General features: G+C 36.2%; 1 protein-coding gene across 3 annotated transcripts; it reads right to left on the reverse strand.

Annotated features, from left to right (window-relative positions):
- Positions 1 to 264: 264 nt before the first annotated feature.
- nxf1a (nuclear RNA export factor 1a) lies at positions 265 to 17,858 on the reverse strand. 3 transcript variants are annotated; one of them, XM_026280232.1, is made up of 22 exons: positions 17,650 to 17,858; positions 16,644 to 16,700; positions 15,437 to 15,635; positions 15,242 to 15,365; positions 13,810 to 13,893; positions 13,592 to 13,696; positions 13,425 to 13,502; positions 13,268 to 13,337; positions 13,023 to 13,111; positions 10,766 to 10,873; positions 10,513 to 10,622; positions 4,927 to 4,963; positions 4,530 to 4,598; positions 4,388 to 4,443; positions 4,180 to 4,284; positions 2,921 to 2,979; positions 2,715 to 2,830; positions 2,577 to 2,619; positions 2,412 to 2,484; positions 2,011 to 2,190; positions 1,515 to 1,594; positions 265 to 707 (listed from the first exon to the last, which is right to left on the reverse strand). In XM_026280232.1, the coding sequence occupies exons 1-21, from the start codon at positions 17,729 to 17,731 to the stop codon at positions 1,561 to 1,563; spliced, it is 1,878 nt and encodes a 625-aa protein (XP_026136017.1). In that variant the 5' UTR covers positions 17,732 to 17,858; the 3' UTR covers positions 265 to 707; positions 1,515 to 1,560. The 3 variants fall into 3 exon arrangements, with proteins under 3 accessions (XP_026136017.1, XP_026136016.1, XP_026136018.1); XM_026280231.1 differs by having other exon boundaries at positions 268 to 707; positions 1,515 to 1,575; XM_026280233.1 differs by lacking the exon at positions 17,650 to 17,858 and adding an exon at positions 17,192 to 17,274 and having other exon boundaries at positions 629 to 707; positions 1,515 to 1,575.
- Positions 17,859 to 18,751: the final 893 nt, after the last annotated feature.

Genomic DNA, 18,751 nt, shown 5'->3' on the forward strand with positions numbered 1-18,751 from the left:
GAATCAACATGAGGACGTAATTTACGTTACTAGTATATGGGCTTTAGAGGTATTCACAAAGCAAAGATAAGAAAGATTTCCTAAGTCGCCGACGCGTCTGGCGCTGATTACCTGCTGGGAACAAAGCGCTCGTGCGTATACAGGTCAGATTGTCACATACCTACTGTATTGATTAACTTTAGCAGTTTCAACAAAAGCAAATTTAATCACGTGGCCAAAAGTTTACCTGGAATTTTGTCCAGTAAGGGCCAAATATTCCTCCAGTGCTGTCATTTTTTGTGTGTTTCATTTAGCAATAATCATAATTATTATTTTAATATAGAAACAACAAGATATGGTATTGATTTCTTGATCTTGCTGAGTAAACAAACTTTATTGCTGTGAAAACATCACATTTAACACAACACCAACAAAAGCTCAGCACATACTTCAGACATCACAATTAAAACAGAAAAAGTGCTTTTAAAATTAATGCAGGAACAGTGCTCTAATTTATTCAAGCATAAAACAGAGGTATAACCCTTAAAAAAAAAAAAATCAAACAAATAAAACTCTATAATTAATATAAAACAAGTTTGTTATATTTCAATTTAACACATCATAATTAAATGCCTGCTAAACAAAAAATTTTAACTATATACATATGCATTTCTGTATGTTTGTTGTTTTCATTTTATGAAAGCAGCTTCAGGTATCTTTCCTTGAGCCTAAAGGAGACAAAATATTATAATGAATAATATGATACATTTCAAACCCCAAAGCCTCAAAATGGATGCAATTAGATTTCAAAAGCACATGGTCCACCTCAGATCTGAACACTAATCAACATAAATTAAAGGGAAACTCCAACCCAAAATGATAATACCTCCCATGTCGTTCCAAACCCGTAAAAGCTTTGTTCATCTTCGGTATACAATTCAATATATTTTGGATGAAAACTGATGCTTCTGATGTGGGGAGAGACAGAGGAGACAAATTGTTGAATAAAGTAATTATTTTTGTTTTCTTCGCATACAAAAGGTATTCTCGTTCATAATAATGTTACGGTTGAACCACTGATGGAAGATGGACTATTTTGAAGATGCTGTTCATACTTTTCTGGGCCTTGACACTTGGCAGTCTATGGGACAGTCACAAGCCTCCCGAATATCCAAAATATCTTAATTTGTGTTCCAAAGTTTTACAGGTTTGGAACGACATGGAGGTAAGTGATTAATGACAAAATCTTCATTTTGGGGTGGAGTAACCCTTTAACAACAATGATTCACAACATGTTCACAAGTCACCTGATCTCTGAGGAGATTCAGATACATTCTTCAGCTTATCCAGTCAAAGACTGGCAAAATGTTTTGAGAAGGTTAATCAGCTTTCGAAACATTTAAACTAGTGGGGCTTTCAATGGTTAAAGCCAATAACTTTTAATTTCTGTTTATTTATTAGCAGCAAACTGAACTGCAAACTGAGGGCATACTTAACATATTACATTTCTATCAACTGGCCAAACAGATTCATACCTTGAGTTCTGAGAAAATCTGAGCAGCTCGGTTAAAATCCCATGCGTTATCCTGCAGACATCTGACAGCAATACACAAGCCTTAACAACAAGGTTGGATAATACTGACTAGGGGTGGGCAGTATTACCAAAATCTTACATCAAAGTAAGGTCAGCTTTATATCAAAAGTAACAATATATAACCATCTTCACTGGAAATTCATTTATTATTCTAAACAATAATATGATAATACCCATTTTAAAATTAAACATTTTTCAAATGAAAACTGCTTCACTTTTCGGGACACTCATTTGAAAATAATGTCTTGCTAATGGAGTATAACTTACTTCTTTGGATGCAAATAAACATAAAATAAAAAGGAAAATAGCCGTTTTTGTATTAAGCCTCATATGGCCCAGCCCTAGTTTTTCCCATCATTCTTAGAAAGAAAATTTTATATCTAGTTCTATAATTAAGAATTGCAAGTATATGGGCATGGTTTTTGCCCTCTGCTCACTTTTGAGACCATTCCAGGTTCATTCCAGACATCTGGGAGAAAGCAGGCAGCATTTCCTGCTGGGATGGCATGAGGGTGGGCAACACTGGGCAATTCGAGGGGGCTGGTGCTGCAAATGCACTGCGTATCTCCTCGCTGGTGGCATTTCTCACAAAGAGCTCGTCGTTCACAATACACAGACTGCAGAAGGAAACAAATACCAATAAACATTAACCAATCAACTTTATGTAAGTAAGAGCTAATTGTGACTAAGGATGACTGCTTTAACTGTCAGCTGAAAGTTCAGACAAACACATGGAAAGCCAGTAGATGAAGATAAACATATTAAGTTATAAGTGAGAAGAGAGTGAGAGAGAGTTTTTATTTGTTCATGCTTGTGATTTGCTGCTGTCTTTTCCTACCCAGAATTCCGAGCTGGAACTGTGATGAAGACTCTGGAGAAAGCCTTGACACGTTCTTTCAATTTGTCATCAGCTGAAAAGAGGAAAACAAACATTGAGTTGAACACAGCGCTATTTGATCCACTGTTATGCTGACACATGTAACTGCGTTCAAGCAACACTCACCTTCTTTGAACACTCCACTGACTGTGAACGCTAATAAGGTCCTCTATGGAGAAGGCAGGAGAACATCAAAATGTCAAAAAAAAATAAAAAAGAAGAAAGCTCCAGTGATAGCAGTAATAAAATCATTGAGGAACTCACGGAGTATGTGTTGACATCAACATTGACTGAATTCATGTCATGCTGGGTCTTTGGGAGCTCGTTGAGGAAGGCGACTACAGCCAGGCGGGAGCGTTTTAGCAAGTGGAACCAAGCGGCTGTTAAGAAGATAACTGTACATGACACATACTGATCTGTTTTTTTTTTTTTACTCTATTCTTTGCTCATTTCTCATGTGTGAAACATACAGGGATCTTTGATGTTCTTGATGTTGCGGCTGTGTTCATAATAATTTTTTAACCTGCACCTGCAAAATTACAGGAAAAATTAAATGAGACCAAAATTAAATTTTATATATCATATACAATTCTGCACATTTACAAACACTAAAAATATTTTTTACATTTACATTTATTTTATATATAAAGAAAATTGTGCAGTGTGAGTTTTTTTCAGTAAAGACAAATAAAGCCTACTTTAAGCACCATTACCTTTATGTTTATATATATATATATATATATATATATATATATATATATACACACACACACACACTTACTTGCATTACTCTATTGATAATATTTTGAATATTTAGTATTTATTTCTATATATGTTCTGTTTCATCTTGTTGTGTTTTGTCATTTTAGTAGGTATAAATATTCTAAGTATATGTATATATATATATATATATATATATATATATATATATATATATATATATATATATATATACACACACACACACACACACACACACATACACACAAACAAACCCTGAAACATTGAGACAAGGCAGGATGGATCAATGCTTTCATGTTCTTTAAGCCAAAATCTGACTGTATCATCTGAATGTCGCAGCAGAAATCCAGACTCATCAGACCAGGCAACGTTTTTCCAATCTTATATTGTCCAATTTTGGTAAGCCTATGCAAATTTTAGTCTCTTGTTTCTTGTTTCCTATCTGACAGGAACGGCACCCGGTGTGGTCTTGTAGCCCATCTTCTTCAGGGCTCGACGTGTTGTGCATTCAGAGATGGTATTCTGCATATCTTGGTTGTAACAAGTGGTTATTTCACCAGTCTGCCCATTTTCCTCTGACCTCTAACATCAACAAGGCATTTTCGTCCACACAACTGCCGCTCACTGGATATTCTTTTTTTCATCAGACCATTCTCTGCAAACCCTAGAGATGGTGGTGCGTGAAAATCCCAGTAGATCAGCAGTTTTTGAAAAACTCGGACCAGCCTGTCTGGCATCAACAACCATTCCACATTCAAAGTCACTTAAATCCCATTTCTTCCCCATTTTGATGGTGGTTTGAACTTCAGCAAGTCGTCTTCACCATGTCTAGATGCAGTGATTTGCTGCCATGTGATTGGCTGATTAGCAATTTGTGTTACCAAGCAATTGAACAGGTATACCTAATAAAGTGGCCAGTGAGTGTAAATATATATTGAATTGCTTATTAAAGACAGCAGAGTACCAACAAAGATGAGTGGTGTTTTACCTTGAGAGATGGTTTATTGATGGCAGGCTGAGAGAGAAGCAGGCATCACTGTGATATGCCTCCAGCAGCGGCTGTCTGTCCCCAGAGTCATACACACAGTAATAACTGCCACAAAGCAAACACAAACACAGACCACTGCTGACAAAAGCATGCTTTACAGAATACTAAAGATCATCCTACATGAAAACAATTGCACACATGCACTTACTGTTGCAGAAAATGCTGAATGAGTCCCTGGATTTCATTCGATACAAAGTGGCTGCCCTGAATTAGTTACACACACACATCCAGTCAAAAACTTCACATTAACACTCCTCAGGTCAATATAACACCACTGACTCTTGAGCTACCTTGCAAGCAGGTATGTTTGTGTGTGTTTCCACGTCAAAGCAGATTGGAGGTGGAAGCATATGACCGTCCTACAGAAATAACACACATCTGATTCACTCCTTCAAATGCTAGTGATCACATTTTGATGATAGATTATAAATACAAAAAAAAGTTCTCTAAAATAACATGCACTGCTTAATTATGCACATTTAATAAAAAATTTAAAATTCTGTTTTACAGTTGGAAAAGTGCACAATGACACTTAAGCAATGTGTTCTTTTGGCAGCCAGCCTGGAATCAGGCTTCCTGTCCTTGACCAATTAATGATTAACTGACTTTATTTCTGAAAAAACACTAATAACTTTACCATACACTGAGTGATGTTGTTTCAAAACACTGACAAATAAAAAACCTCACCAATCTCAGAAGCCTGGGAAATCTCTCCTGAACAGCACTGTCACAAGACAAGAAAGACAAAAGGAAAACAGTGACACATATTCCAGCAGGCAAACACACTAGAGGTCTTCAAGGGTCCACTTGGATCTGAAAAACCAAGGTCTAACCCGAGAACCGAGCGGGTTCAGGTCCAAAACTTTGACGAGTACCTCGGACATGGGTCGGGTTCAGTATTAACCTCACACACAGAAATCATCTTATAGATAAGAGATCCATCAGCAAAATCCACTCACTTCATTATGCTGTCGGTTCATATAGGGTTTTTTTTGTTTGCAGAAGCCTTTCACTGGAGATCAGGTTGCAGAAAACACTAGCACAAATACACTGCAGACAACACTAGCACAAATACACTATCAATAAGGCTATCAATTTATTTTTTATCAAACTATCATGTTTATTTTTCAAATCCACTGGTCACTATTAAAAGTCGAGCACAGAAATAACTTGTTTCCATCAGGCAAGCACTAATAGAAAGTAGCCTAATAATAAATTGATAAATAATAAATAGTAATGGAGAAGTGGCCAAATCCGTCAGAAGGACGCTGGGATTTCTCCTGATTGACTGCGGGTCTGCAGGCTGTACACAAGTCAATGCCATTCGTTTGAGTCCTGTCAGGTTCAAAATTAAATCCCGTCGGGGCGGGACGGGTCGGGTCAGACTTGGGTCTCATTTCATCAGGTCTGTCTCTGGTCAGGTTTTATTTTTTTATGTATTTATACATGTTGGGTTTAGGTAAGGAGTTATTCGGGTTGTGTACAGATTTTAGGATCCAAGAAGACCTCTAACACACACACACACAAACACCATAATCACCTGTGCACTCCCAAGCCACTTCTCCTGATTTTTATTTGCTTGTGTATGCAAACACAGCAAATTATTTCTAAAAAAGTGTCATAAAGACACTTTCTAGAGAGACTGGACAACTTGGTCGAGCTTTCTGGGATGGTACTCAAAGGATTCAGGTCACTTCGAAGGGAGATGTCATTATACGAGTATAGGATAGCATACAGTAAGTCTAAGTGGACGTCCATGAGTCCCACAAGGCTCAATTCTTGCACCGCTCGTTTAGCCCATATATATGCTCCCAGTTAGTCAAATAATATGAAAAAAATCAAATTGCCTATCACAGCTATGCTGATGATATCCAGATTTATGTAGCCTCATCACCAAATGACTAAAGCCCCACTGACTCCCTCTGCCAATGCATTGATGAAATTAACAGTTGGATGTGCCAGAACTTTCTTCATTTAAACGAGGAGAAAAAAAGTCAAGACTTGGAGAAACTTGTTCATACCTTTATAACCAGCATAGTGGACTATTGAATTGGTCTCTTTACCAGCCTTCCTAAAAAGACCAGAATGCTGCAGCCAGGATTCTGACTAGAACCAGAAAATCTGAGCAAATCACACCAGTCCTCAGGTCGTTACACTGGCTTCCAGTTATTTTCTGGATTGATTTTAAAGTACTTTTACTCTTTTATAAATCACTCAATGGCCTAGGACCTAAATATATTGCAGATATGATCACTGAATATAAGCCTAACAGACCACTAAGATCATTAGGATTGAATCCGTTAGAATAACCAAGGGTTCACACAAAACAAAACAAAGGGAGCTTGTTTTAGTTATTATGCCATCTGCAGTTGGAATCAGCTTCCAGAAGAGATCAGATATGCTAAAACATTAGCCATATTTAAATCCAGACTCAAAACTCATCTGTTTAGCTGTGCATTTATTGAACCGATTGCACTGTATTTTATGTATAATAATTTTCTTTTTAAAATTAATTTTAAATCCATTTTAAATTCCTATTTTTTTTATGATTCATTTGACTTCTTTTTATGTTAAGCACTTTGAATTACCATGAGTATGAATGTGCAATATAAATAAACTTGCCTTGCGATAAAATCATTTGAAACTGTACCAGGTTCCGCACAGAATAGATTTCATTTTAGATATTTTAACCCTATTTGCAACACTCTCTCTGGGTGGATTGGTTCAGTTTTAAGATTTTAAACCCTACTACTGTCAGTCTCTTACATCAGAGCATGTACAAAACGCAAGATCATCACAAGAAAAAAAGAAAATCTTTTACCTTGAAATGGCTTACAGAAACATTCTCTGAATCTTAAACTTGAACAGGAGAAAGTATTTCTACTTCAACAGACATAGACGAGTTCTCAAATAACTTCGTGAATGAAAGCCATACAAGCTCAGTGAAAAAAAATTGTGTTGGGTGCTGTGGCTTTATTATACATGTATGAATGCACATGAGTGTATTCATGGAAAATTGATAACTGCAGACTCAATAGGTTATCAGAAAGAAAAAAAAAAAGTGACCCACCATTGATCTACATTCAAAAAAAAGCAATAAGCTATACACTTATTCTACAATGGATCTGTGAAATCCTATATATATTTTGCATTTAACGCAATGTTTACTCCCAGACACTAACATTAAATGGTTTGCGACATTCAAGTTAAAGGGATTCAAGTTTGACACACATATCTCTTAGAAGCCATAATTTACTCTATAATTAAACTATTTTCAAATCAGATGAAACAGCCTCAGATGACAGAGGAAAACAGGAGAAACACCGTTATAAATCAACAAATTAGAATTAAATCCCCAAATCACCATCCGTACAAACATTTACCATGAATGTATTGTAATAACATGAATCGTTTAAACCATTTTTCGCCAGAAATGTGGTATATTTCATTGAAAACTAAATTATAATATAGTCATTTATTACATTTATTATGAGTGAAGGAATATAATTATTTTTTGTTATAAAACTATGGCAGTTTGTGTGGGTGTATATAGTTCTTTACCAATGTTTAGACTATTGTTTTTAAAACAAATTTAGTTTTGCTAAAATCTTAAAGGGGGGTGAAATGCTATTTCATGCATACTGAGATTTTTACACTGTTAAAGAGTTGAATTCCCATGCTAAACATGGACAAAGTTTCAAAAATTAAGTTGTATGTTTGAAATACTCCTTCAGGTTTGCCACAAGTTTCAGAAAGTTTTTTTTTCCGAGTATGGCTCTGTGTGACGTTAGATGGAGCGGAATTTCCTTATATGGGTCCTAAGGGCACGTCTGCCAGCTCCCGTAGACCAGAGCAGAGACATTCAATGACCAGGGCGATAGAGCAAAATGTCACAAAAGAAGTGTGTTTTTGGTTGCCAGGGCAAGACAACCCTGCACAGATTACCAAAAAAAAAAAAAAAAACAGCATTAAGGGACCAGTGGATGGAGTTTATTTTTACAAAGCATCAACGGAGTTGTGCAAGTGTTTGTTCCCTGCATTTCGAAGATGCTTGTTTTACAAACAAGGCCCAGTTTGACGCCGGAGTTGCATATCGTTTATTTCTTAAGTATAATGCATTCCCAACGAAAAAGGGTCACGATCGTGTGTTGGAACCGCAGGCGGTGAGTAAAACGGCTTCAAATATCTCTGTGTTGTTAACTTAGCTATCGGCCCGTAAGCACATCAAGTAAACAACATGCGATGTTGTCATCAAACTGCACTTTCCACATGTACACCTTAAAAAAAAAAAAAAAAAAAAAGACGACATAAAGTGGAACTTATTCCTTTTCCAAAACCGCTAAGCAAATATATACAGTTTCAGTACATACCACATAGAGACGTCCTGCTCTAGTCGTTGCTGCTGCTGCTGCTCTTGTTAAATTTCAGCCTCTGGATCTGATTCTGGATCATAAATACACGGCTGAATCTTACTGTTAGCCATGGTTTGTTTTGGATGATGTTTTTTTCCTCACGGTAATGTCACAGTTTCCAGACGCTCTCAACGCAAAAGCCTACTCGCGCTCGTGATTCTTTAGCTCCGCCCACACGTCACGCCTCCAGCCGGTCGTGTTTTTCCGGGAAAAAAACGGTACAGACTATCTTTCTCTTATAAATATAATAAAACTAAAGACTTTTTGTAGTTATGAAGGATGCAGTACTACTCTATAGGTACTCAAGATTAGCAGGATATTGAGTGAAAACGAGCATTTCGACCCCCCTTTAAGCAAAATCAGTTACATTTAACCATCAAGTTAGAAGGAGCCATGCATATTCATGTATTCAGAATACTTCAATTTAACCCTATAACATTTAGATATTTTACTATTGTTAATATCAGTTCTCTTTACTGCTGAATAGGCTTTTCCGTTTTATTTCTCATTTTATATGCCTTCCTTCCCCTTGGCCCACCTCAAATCTTCAGTCTGCAAATCTGGCCCTCGAGTGAAGCTAACTGAATAGCCCTAAAGTAGTCTTGGCAGTGATGCCCTGATAACCATCAAAAAATATCTTCTAGCAAAACAGCCAATGAACCCCAGCTTAAAAATATGAACAAAGTTAGCTATGAGAGAAACAGAAATACAATGAAACCGATCCCAACAGCGCCAAAACAGTGTCCTCTTTACACCAGTACTCATTTTATTTTACAGTAGGATGAATTTATTCCTGTTTTCAGGAGCATTTCTTAACTCACTCTCTCTAGCATGAAAAGTTGTCCCCAAGCCATTTTATACAACAACACAGAGTTTTGGAAGAGTCATCTTCCTTCCATCAACTTCCTTCTTCACTGTCATCACTGTAGGCTTTTTGTAGCAGACAGAGAGCGGGATCTTATCAGTCACTGGCTATCCAGAAACTGCAGTCTGATTGGAGCAGGAATACAGTGACGGGGAAAAGATGAACATGAGCAAACAACTTTACTACATTATGCAGCAAAAAAACCAGTGGACTGAAATGCCACCATACTATTTCCTGTGGATGTATTAATAATTATTTTTTTTATAAAACTTTTTATAACGATCTTGATTTTTAAAAAAAATTATTATTATTTACTCATTTCCCTATTATAAGGCTGTAATTAGCTTCATGTGTAAAAAAACTAATGAGAAAAAAGCCCCAGAATCAACACAGAATGCAGCTACTGCTGTGAATTGGAGTCGAAGGAAGAAAGAAAATCAATTTCTGGATAATTATAAAATTATATATAAAATAATTTCTGGACATGTCAGTCCGTCACACACTTGCACATATGAATGCACTTATAACAAATGAACAGAGTGCCATATAAAAAACAGAAACATCACAATTTATTCAAACAACTTAATTTTTTTCTGAACCACAGTAACTAATTGATGGATACTCTGAAGCAGATTAAATAAACCACGAGCAATGAATTATGAATGGTTGTTCATGTGTTCACATCTGCAATGGCATGTTTTAATGATTATTTTTGATGATATTTCAGGTATATTAAGCACTACAAGACTGTGTGGGCCAGAATGGGACTATATGAGACTTTATAGACTATAATATTGTAACTGTCAGGTTCTCAAACTTTCTGACTTCAAGGCCTTCCATTGTCCACAACGATATCCAAAATGCCTGTTATAATCGTTTTACTACAGTTACTGTACAAACAGGTCTAGGATTTATGTCTACAGTATAAGGAACTGTGATTATTTTAAGTATTATTTCGGCTAATGTTTGACATTTACCCTTGTCACTGGCACTGACCTAATGTATGTGGTCTGATCTTTGAAGTCATCGCACAGAGGGTTCCTGTCCAACCAGAGCTCCACCAGCTTGAACCCCTTCACCTTATCCAGCTCTTGCTCTGACTTCAGCTGCAAACACAGATAGACACAGAAAATAAATTCTGTGGAGCTGGAAGTCGAGTAAATAGAATCTGAAGAATTAAAGATTGAGGCTAATACTGTGAGACGACAGTGATAATAGATGAAAACAGCAGGACCTGAGCGAATCTCACCTCATTATGAGACAGGTTCAGGGACTGCAGGTTAGGGACTTTGTCCACAAGTTCTGCAATGTCAGTCAGCTTACACAGCTTGTTGTTACTCAGATTCAAACATAACAACTAAGAAGAATCAAAGAAAGAGAGGCTTAATTATTTGTTTAAAATGAAGGATTTTCCAAAATGAGGAACATAAACTGCGGAGGAGATGATGAAATGCTAATAATTAAACCATAAAAATGTAAATATCAATATTTATATTAACTTTTATTTTTTAAATGATATTTAAAAGTATTACAAATTTATTTAGAAATGACTATGACATTTTTCAAGAAAGCATTTTATTTAAAAGAGCTTCAACTGTCCAAAAAGTCTGAATCCCTGCCTCATACCAAGTTATTGTATGGCTTCAGAAGAATATAGAATATAGTCATATGAATCAACTTTTTGGGACTTTTCTTGTCACTTTTGCAACATTTATGGAAAATACTGTCAACACTCTGTCAATAACCTCTTTTTGCGTTTCACAGAGAACACCATCTCAACAATTTGAAACATGACAGTTAGTAAACTTTTTTATAATTTTAGGAATTCAAATTTTGGAATGAATCATGAGCATTCCAACTAGAATACATTACAAAAACAAAACAAAACTTTTAAATATCTAAACTATAAAACAATCTAAACAAGACAATATCTTATTTCTAAACACCACATTCGAACAGAAACCTGATTAGGAAAGTATTGATGCCATATTCTCTGCAATAGCACACATATCAAAGAATCATGAAATTTAAAAGTATGTTTGTCGTTGTCTTAACAGTTGTTCTTTGCTTTCATCTGATCTGATGATTCTTGATTTTAGAATCACAGGTGACACAATTTCTGATCAACAACTATATTTGTTCATCTACTATTATGAAAGTGTTCAGATAAATAAAGTGATTCCTGGAATCAGTGTCTGAGCATGGCCTGCCCACAGCTGTTTACCCTAGAAAATAAAACTGCATAGTTTCAAGTTTTCACCAGCTGGATGTTTTGATTTCTTATTTTTGCCCAGACATTGTGGCTGAACTTTACTGGATTAGATGAAGTTACTATATTTATTCTTTAGTGCTGCCAGATGAAGAAAGCCGGTCATGAAGCAATGAACACCTGGCCTTTGACACACTTCTCAAACGATCATAGTAAACCTTCATGGAATTTGAAGCTACTCTGTCATAAACATTATTTAGCTGATTGTCTGAATGCCAAGAGAAAGTAGTCATGTGTCTTAGAAAAAAAAAAGCAAAAAATAAACAATAAAAATAATCATAATAAAGCTAAATACATAAAAATAAGCAAAAAATAAAGGCCTAATATTACTGAATTTGATGATGCACAAATTTGATGAGTTCACAAAATGAATCAAAACTTTCACTTACAGATTGCTTCACAAAATAATAATTTCGATTTTTCAAATCATATACATATATTGAATGAATCAGCTTTAATGTACTGTACTTATGAAAATAAAAGCAGTAACATTTCTTCAAAGTGTACAATTAACTTAGTTTGCAAAGGAGTGAACAGGTTCAAATACTTAATCTCAAATAACTTTACATAAACAAGTTCATAAAAAAAATAATAAAAAGCCTTTTCCACAAAATCTGTATTTTCTTTTGCTTTGAGTAAAACACTCACAGATGTAGAAAAAAACATCTGGGTCATGTTTGCATTTTTTCCTGTCACTTGCAATAATCCAAACTTTTTAGGATTAAAATTAGGATTAAGGGAGTGTCAGCCACATTAAAAAAGTTAACATCTTAAGTCATTTGTGGATTAATGCGTATTAGAGATGCAAACCGTTTAAAACCATTCAGTTCGATTTGGTGAACTGGTTCAAAAAGATCCATCGAATGATTCGTTCGCGAACTGGATATGACAAACTGATTTGTTTTGAACTCTCTCACAACAGACACGGAAGAGAAGACAATGCTGAAAATGTATTTGCTATTTTTGAAAATGTATTTTCGATGCTTCAAAATATTCTAACTGACCCTCTGATGTCACATGGACTACTTTGATGATGTTTTTCTTACCTTTCTGGACATGGACAGTATACCGTACACACAGCTTCAATGGAGGGACTGAGAGCTCTCGGACTAAATCTAAAATATCTTAAACTGTGTCCCGAAGATGAACTGAGGTATTACGGGTTTGGAACAACATGAGGGTGAGTTATTAATGACATCATTTTCATTTTTCGCTGAACTAACCCTTTAAGTCTTACCTCTGGGATATTCTCCTGTATGATTTTGATCACAGCTTGCATGCAGTTTTCTTGATTTAAGATCATCTCAATATTATGGGAAACCAGGTCTGATGGAAAAGAAACAACAACAAAAAAACAACAACAAAAAACAATTTAGAAAAAGCTCTCAACTAAATTTCTGACAAACAGGTAACTCTGGTAATCTTGACTTGGGAAATCTATAGTAATTCAGGGTTTTGGTTATTCAAACAGTATAGTTTTACCAGGATCAGTGCGGATGCTGTTCAGGTCGAGAGACTTCTGGGAACCGTCAAAGCGTTTGGACATGCATTGCTTCACAAAAACAGAACAGTTAAATGCAACAGCTGCCACCTGCAGGCCACAAGTGTTACTGCAGCAAGAAGCAGCTGTAGGTCAAACCTTTAAACGCTCCAGATCTTGTGGTTTCAGCTCGGTTTTTAGGACTGGAATGGAACAACTGTTCATAAGCACAGCCACCTGGAAAACAAGAAACATGTCAGCAGTTTCAAGATAGAACACAGTGTGAGAATGAGATGAATGCTTTACAGCAGATGACAGCGCTGTACCCGGTTCCCTTCACTGTCCGTGACTCTGTGTGTGAGTTTGCACAGAGCGCTAGCCGCAGCAGCATCCTCCAGATAGAAATTAACTTTATGTCCCTCTGTGGAGTACTAGACAAAAACACAGAGACACACTGTCAGACACAGATGAGACACATCAGCTAGTCCTTTGTGGACAAACAATATGGTTTAGCTAAACTGACCAATTCACAGCGATCACTTACGTGTAATGGAATAAACGCAATGGGGCAGAGATTCTGTAGTGATGTTAAAAGCCATTTCTTATCATACTTTTTTCCGTGTGGGATCTGAAATAAATGTAAAACATTTCAAATGCAGTAATCCAGTGGTTCCCAGCCGGAGAGACGGACTGAAATGGAAGATTGTATTATATTATGTTATTTTAAAATGTTTTTTTTTTTTTTTTGGTCAAAACTTTATTTTAACATAAAACATGTTTTTAGATAACATTTATGTTGTTAACACCCATTTTTTGGTTCATTTAGAGTCAGTTGTTAAAGGGGTCACATGAAGCGATTTCCTTTCTCTTTGGATTGTTTCAAGCTGTTCATGAATAGATATGATACTTAAAGTTGCAAAGAGTTTGTTTGGTCTTCCAGAAGAGAACACAACTAGAAATCAGTGGTTAAGTTGTATATACAGGCTGTTCCAGAACAGTTCAACCCAAATATTCAGATGTATTCAACACATTTACGTGAGGATGAGGAGAGTAGCTGTGAGAGTAGCCTTCAATGCCGGTTTTCTGACAAATAATGCTTACTCACAGTCTGTAAATTTGTTTTCATATTTAAAGTATTTGCCATTGATGATTCAAACGTGAGTTTTGAGTTTTGTTTGTCCTTTCTCACAAATGCAGATATGGTTTTATGTTTATGCAAGGCAACGCAACACGTAAAAAGACATTAGAAGTCATTATAATCATAAATTGTATCCAAATGCCTAGTTTGTGATGGTTTTTTTGGGAATCACAATGCATTGGATAGCTGGCGAATCAGTGCACACCTCGATTTTCAGAATGATGAGCTTAGTAAAAATCAACGCATTTCAGAAAGAGGAGAAACAATAATGTAAAGTATGTGGAAAATAATGTGTTTTTTGAACCTTAAACTCATTTCATTGCACCAAATAATGTTCTTTTTAAGTAACATCATATGACCCCTTTAATGTAATTATTTTAAAATTTCTGCTGTGGTTGCATTTAATAAAAACTTTTTTTTTTTAGTCTAGATTTTTCTAGTTTAATAACCTTCTTGTGTATTAATCAGTCTGCACCCCAAAATACAGTTCACCCCAAAATATATCTATTTTTTTTATTTCAGAGTTTCTATCTTCCGTTGAACACAAAAGAATACACTGTGAAGAATGCTGGTGACCAAACAACTGACGGTAGCCATTAGATGACATAATACCCAAAACAGCGGAGTCCAAACAGCTGAATAAAACATCACCATAATCGAGTGAAAAGCTGCAAGTTTGTATGAACCTTAATGACGGACAAACACACAGGTTTGTCATTAATTGATGGAGTGGAGTCATGTGGATTTTATCAGCTGTCTGGACTGGCACCCATTTACTGCAGAGGATCCACTGGTGAGCAAGTGATGCAAGTTTTAACAGGAATAGTTTAACTCTTACTGTAATTTTAAACCAGTTTTTCCCTCCTCTCTCTGCATCTTCTGCTCCGAATCTGTGTGCGTTTCCCCCTCCAATCTTGTCCATCCACCCCTCTCCTCTCTGACCGGGACGGTCATATGGAATACTGCAGGAAAGCATAACACCGATGAAACATTGATACAGTTATGAAGCTGAATCATTTGCAACAACACTTACAATCTGTGTTGTGACTTCCCATACTGATTATTCATCACAGACACATCACAGACACTGCCGCCCTGAAACCTGCTGCGGGGTACCGGCCCGAACGACTCTGGGGCTGCACCTCGATGCTGCAAGCGAACTGTACCACTGTGTAGACGAGCCTTGATGGACCCCCAACCTCCACGGACCCCCAACCAGCGGCCATCATGATCTCAAACACAAACATGCATCACAAATATCAGGTTTTCCATAAATGGCAATGTGCCACTGTATTTTTGATAAGATGTGCTTATCGGTTTCAATATTCAATACGCAAAACATGCAAATTGTCAAATAATAATAATAAAAACACCTCTAGCACATGCTGTTGAAACGTGTTTTCATAACAAAAATTTTACATTTCTTGAATGCAGCACACCATCTAATATTTTTAATAAGTCTATTTAATTTTTTGTTTAATTAAAAAAATTATAAATACAACAGATGTGTAAAGTTACAATCAATATTCTCCATGTTAATATTTAAATGAGAAGTCATGCAAAACATTAACAATGACGGTCATGCATTTTTACATTTATTAAAATTTTTATATTTGCTTGCTATTTATGTTTAGGATATTTTTAAGCACTTGTCATCCTAAAACAATCTTCTGCAGAACTACTACATAAAGAAGACATGAAATAGTCACAGTCAAACAACACAAAACAAATCATGAGGAATGGAATAGTATTCTAGCCATGTCTCGGTTCACATGAACAAAAATGTAATTATTTTAAATTAAACTTAGTCAGAATATAATACAATCAGTATATTGTACCGATTGTATGGTGGGGAAGTCGTGGCCTAATGGTTAGAGGGTTTGGACTCCCAATCGAAGGGTTGTGAGTTCTAGTCTCGGGCCGGACAGAATTGTGGGTGGGGGGAGTGCATGAACAGCTCTCTCTCCACCTTCAATACCACGACTTAGGTGCCCTTGAGCAAGGCATCGAACCCCCAACTGCTCCCCGGGCGCTGCAGCATAAATGGCTGCCCACTGCTCCGTGTGTGTGTTCACAGTGTGTGTGTGTTCACTACTCTGTGTGTGTGCATTTCGGATGGGTTAAATGCAGAGCACAAATTCTGAGTATGGGTCACCATACTTGGCTGAATGTCACTTCACTTTTTATACGTGTGCATAAATATTTAGTTTAAGTCTGATAGCAGCAAGGTGCGGTTTTACCTGTGAAAGAGCTTTCTGTGCTCCACACTTCTCGAACTACAGAAGAGCCACTCGGATCTAAAGGAAGGGAGGAAAAGTGTTCTTATGTTGTTAACTAGAAAAAAAACATTTAAGGGAATTAAAAAAAAAAAAGAATAGTAGAATACATCAGGCTCATCAAAACCCATAATGCATCAACAAGCATTAAGTTAATGAAAAACTACAATTCCCAAAATACACTTACATTCGGGTCTCTCGGTGCCAAAAAATAAATCTAATTCATAACATTGCTTTCCTGTTACGTATTCAAATATAGATTAATTATATTTAGCTGTGTGCAAACAATGCATTTTGTTAGGAGAATGTCGCCTTTGCAGATAATAGTGGGATCGTTTTTCCCGACTTTTCTACAGTTCTCCTTTTCTATGGCATGCTTCCTGGTTGTATGTTAGCTTATATGTCATTTGTAAGTTAAACTAAATTGCACAAATATTGCTAGCACCGTAGCGAGTTGCTTTTGTAAGTTTGTCAAAATTCGATGATAGAAAACTAAAACATTAAAATATTACCCATTTCTCTCATCTTGGGTGCACAGTGGTGTTAAATATCACAACTTTATAAGCCCAGAAACACATGCTCCTACATGTATTGCAACTTAGAAACGTATTTCAACAGTTTTAACTGCACGTTTAATCACGTTGAATTATCATCAGTATTTGCATTAAACAGTAATAGGGGGAGACATATCACTCACTCACTCACTCATCATCATCATCATCATAATCACCACCACCACATGCTTTACTTTTTTGCACCGAATAACGTTGACGTACTAAAGGTTTACTAATAATATAAAAACAACAATGATATAATGAAAATGTAAAGATGAGCAGCTGACCACAATCAAACTTGTCAATAATTCCGCATTAATATCATGACGTGCAACCTTTGTTCAGCAACATTACTGTTTCGCAAGACACTAAACCACATGTTGATGTTCAGACTTAAACCCTGATAACATTTGTACCTGAAGAACTCTCGCAAACCCGTGTAATCACAGACAGGTTAGGGTACCATTCCCGGTGTCGAGTCATCTTCAACCGACTCATCAATTTTTGATAATTGCGCGCGACCGTGTGCACGTGCTCTACTGACGCACGTGAAAATGTGCTTCATCTTGCGTTGAAAGCACGAGCGTGCGCAAGTCTCGGTCGAGAACAAACATTGAATGGCAATGGATCCGTTCGAAAACACAAGCATAGAAGGTAGTTGCACGTTCTAACTTACCTTTCTATAAATCAGATTTGTTTAAATGTACATTATGTATTGTACATTATGTATATGTATAATTTATTCAGCTGGGTTAATAATTTGCCTTTTTTTTTTTTGAGAACTGACATTTGAAAGTCGGTCCATTTTAAAACTACTTTTTTAGACTTTTGAAAGAAAATGTGATTTGTGTTGTGGCAAGTTTCTAGGGCTTTGCCATAGTTTCTAATGTGTTTTGAATTTTTTAGTTCCTTGCTATGTAGTAGTGTGTTGTAGGTGCTTGCCAACTTATCCAAGTCAAAAGAGCCTACTTCCAGGAGTAAATGCTACCCTGGTCACTAGGTATGGATTGGTGTGCAAATGAAGATATTTTGAAGAATGTTGGTAACTAAGAGTTGACGCCATTGACTTTCATAGTATTTTTTCCCCAACTGTTTGGTTACCAACATTGTTCAAAATATCTTTATCTTTAATAAGCACAGTGCAAAGCAAATTTATGTTGTATTCTGCTAAGTGAAAATCAGTGCAATTGCTTATAAAATAACTCCTCTCCCTCAAAGAAGCTACAAAATTTGAGATATCATTCATGTCTGTAGCATAATATGTGCAATAGGCTGATGCTTAATAAGGGAAAGATATTTTGAAGAATGTTGGTAACCAAACAGTTTGAAAAAATATTTGCATGTCAGTGGCTACCGTCAATCATTAGTTACCAACATTCTCCAAAATATCTTAATTTGCGTTCAACAGAAGAAAGATACTCATACAGGTTTGGAATAACTTGAGGGTGAGTAAATTATTATATAATTTACATTTTTGGGTGAACTGTCCCTTTGGATGATCATTAACTGGGTATCTTA

This window comes from Carassius auratus, chromosome 14 (assembly GCF_003368295.1).
Source record: "Carassius auratus strain Wakin chromosome 14, ASM336829v1, whole genome shotgun sequence".
NCBI lineage: Eukaryota > Metazoa > Chordata > Actinopteri > Cypriniformes > Cyprinidae > Carassius > Carassius auratus.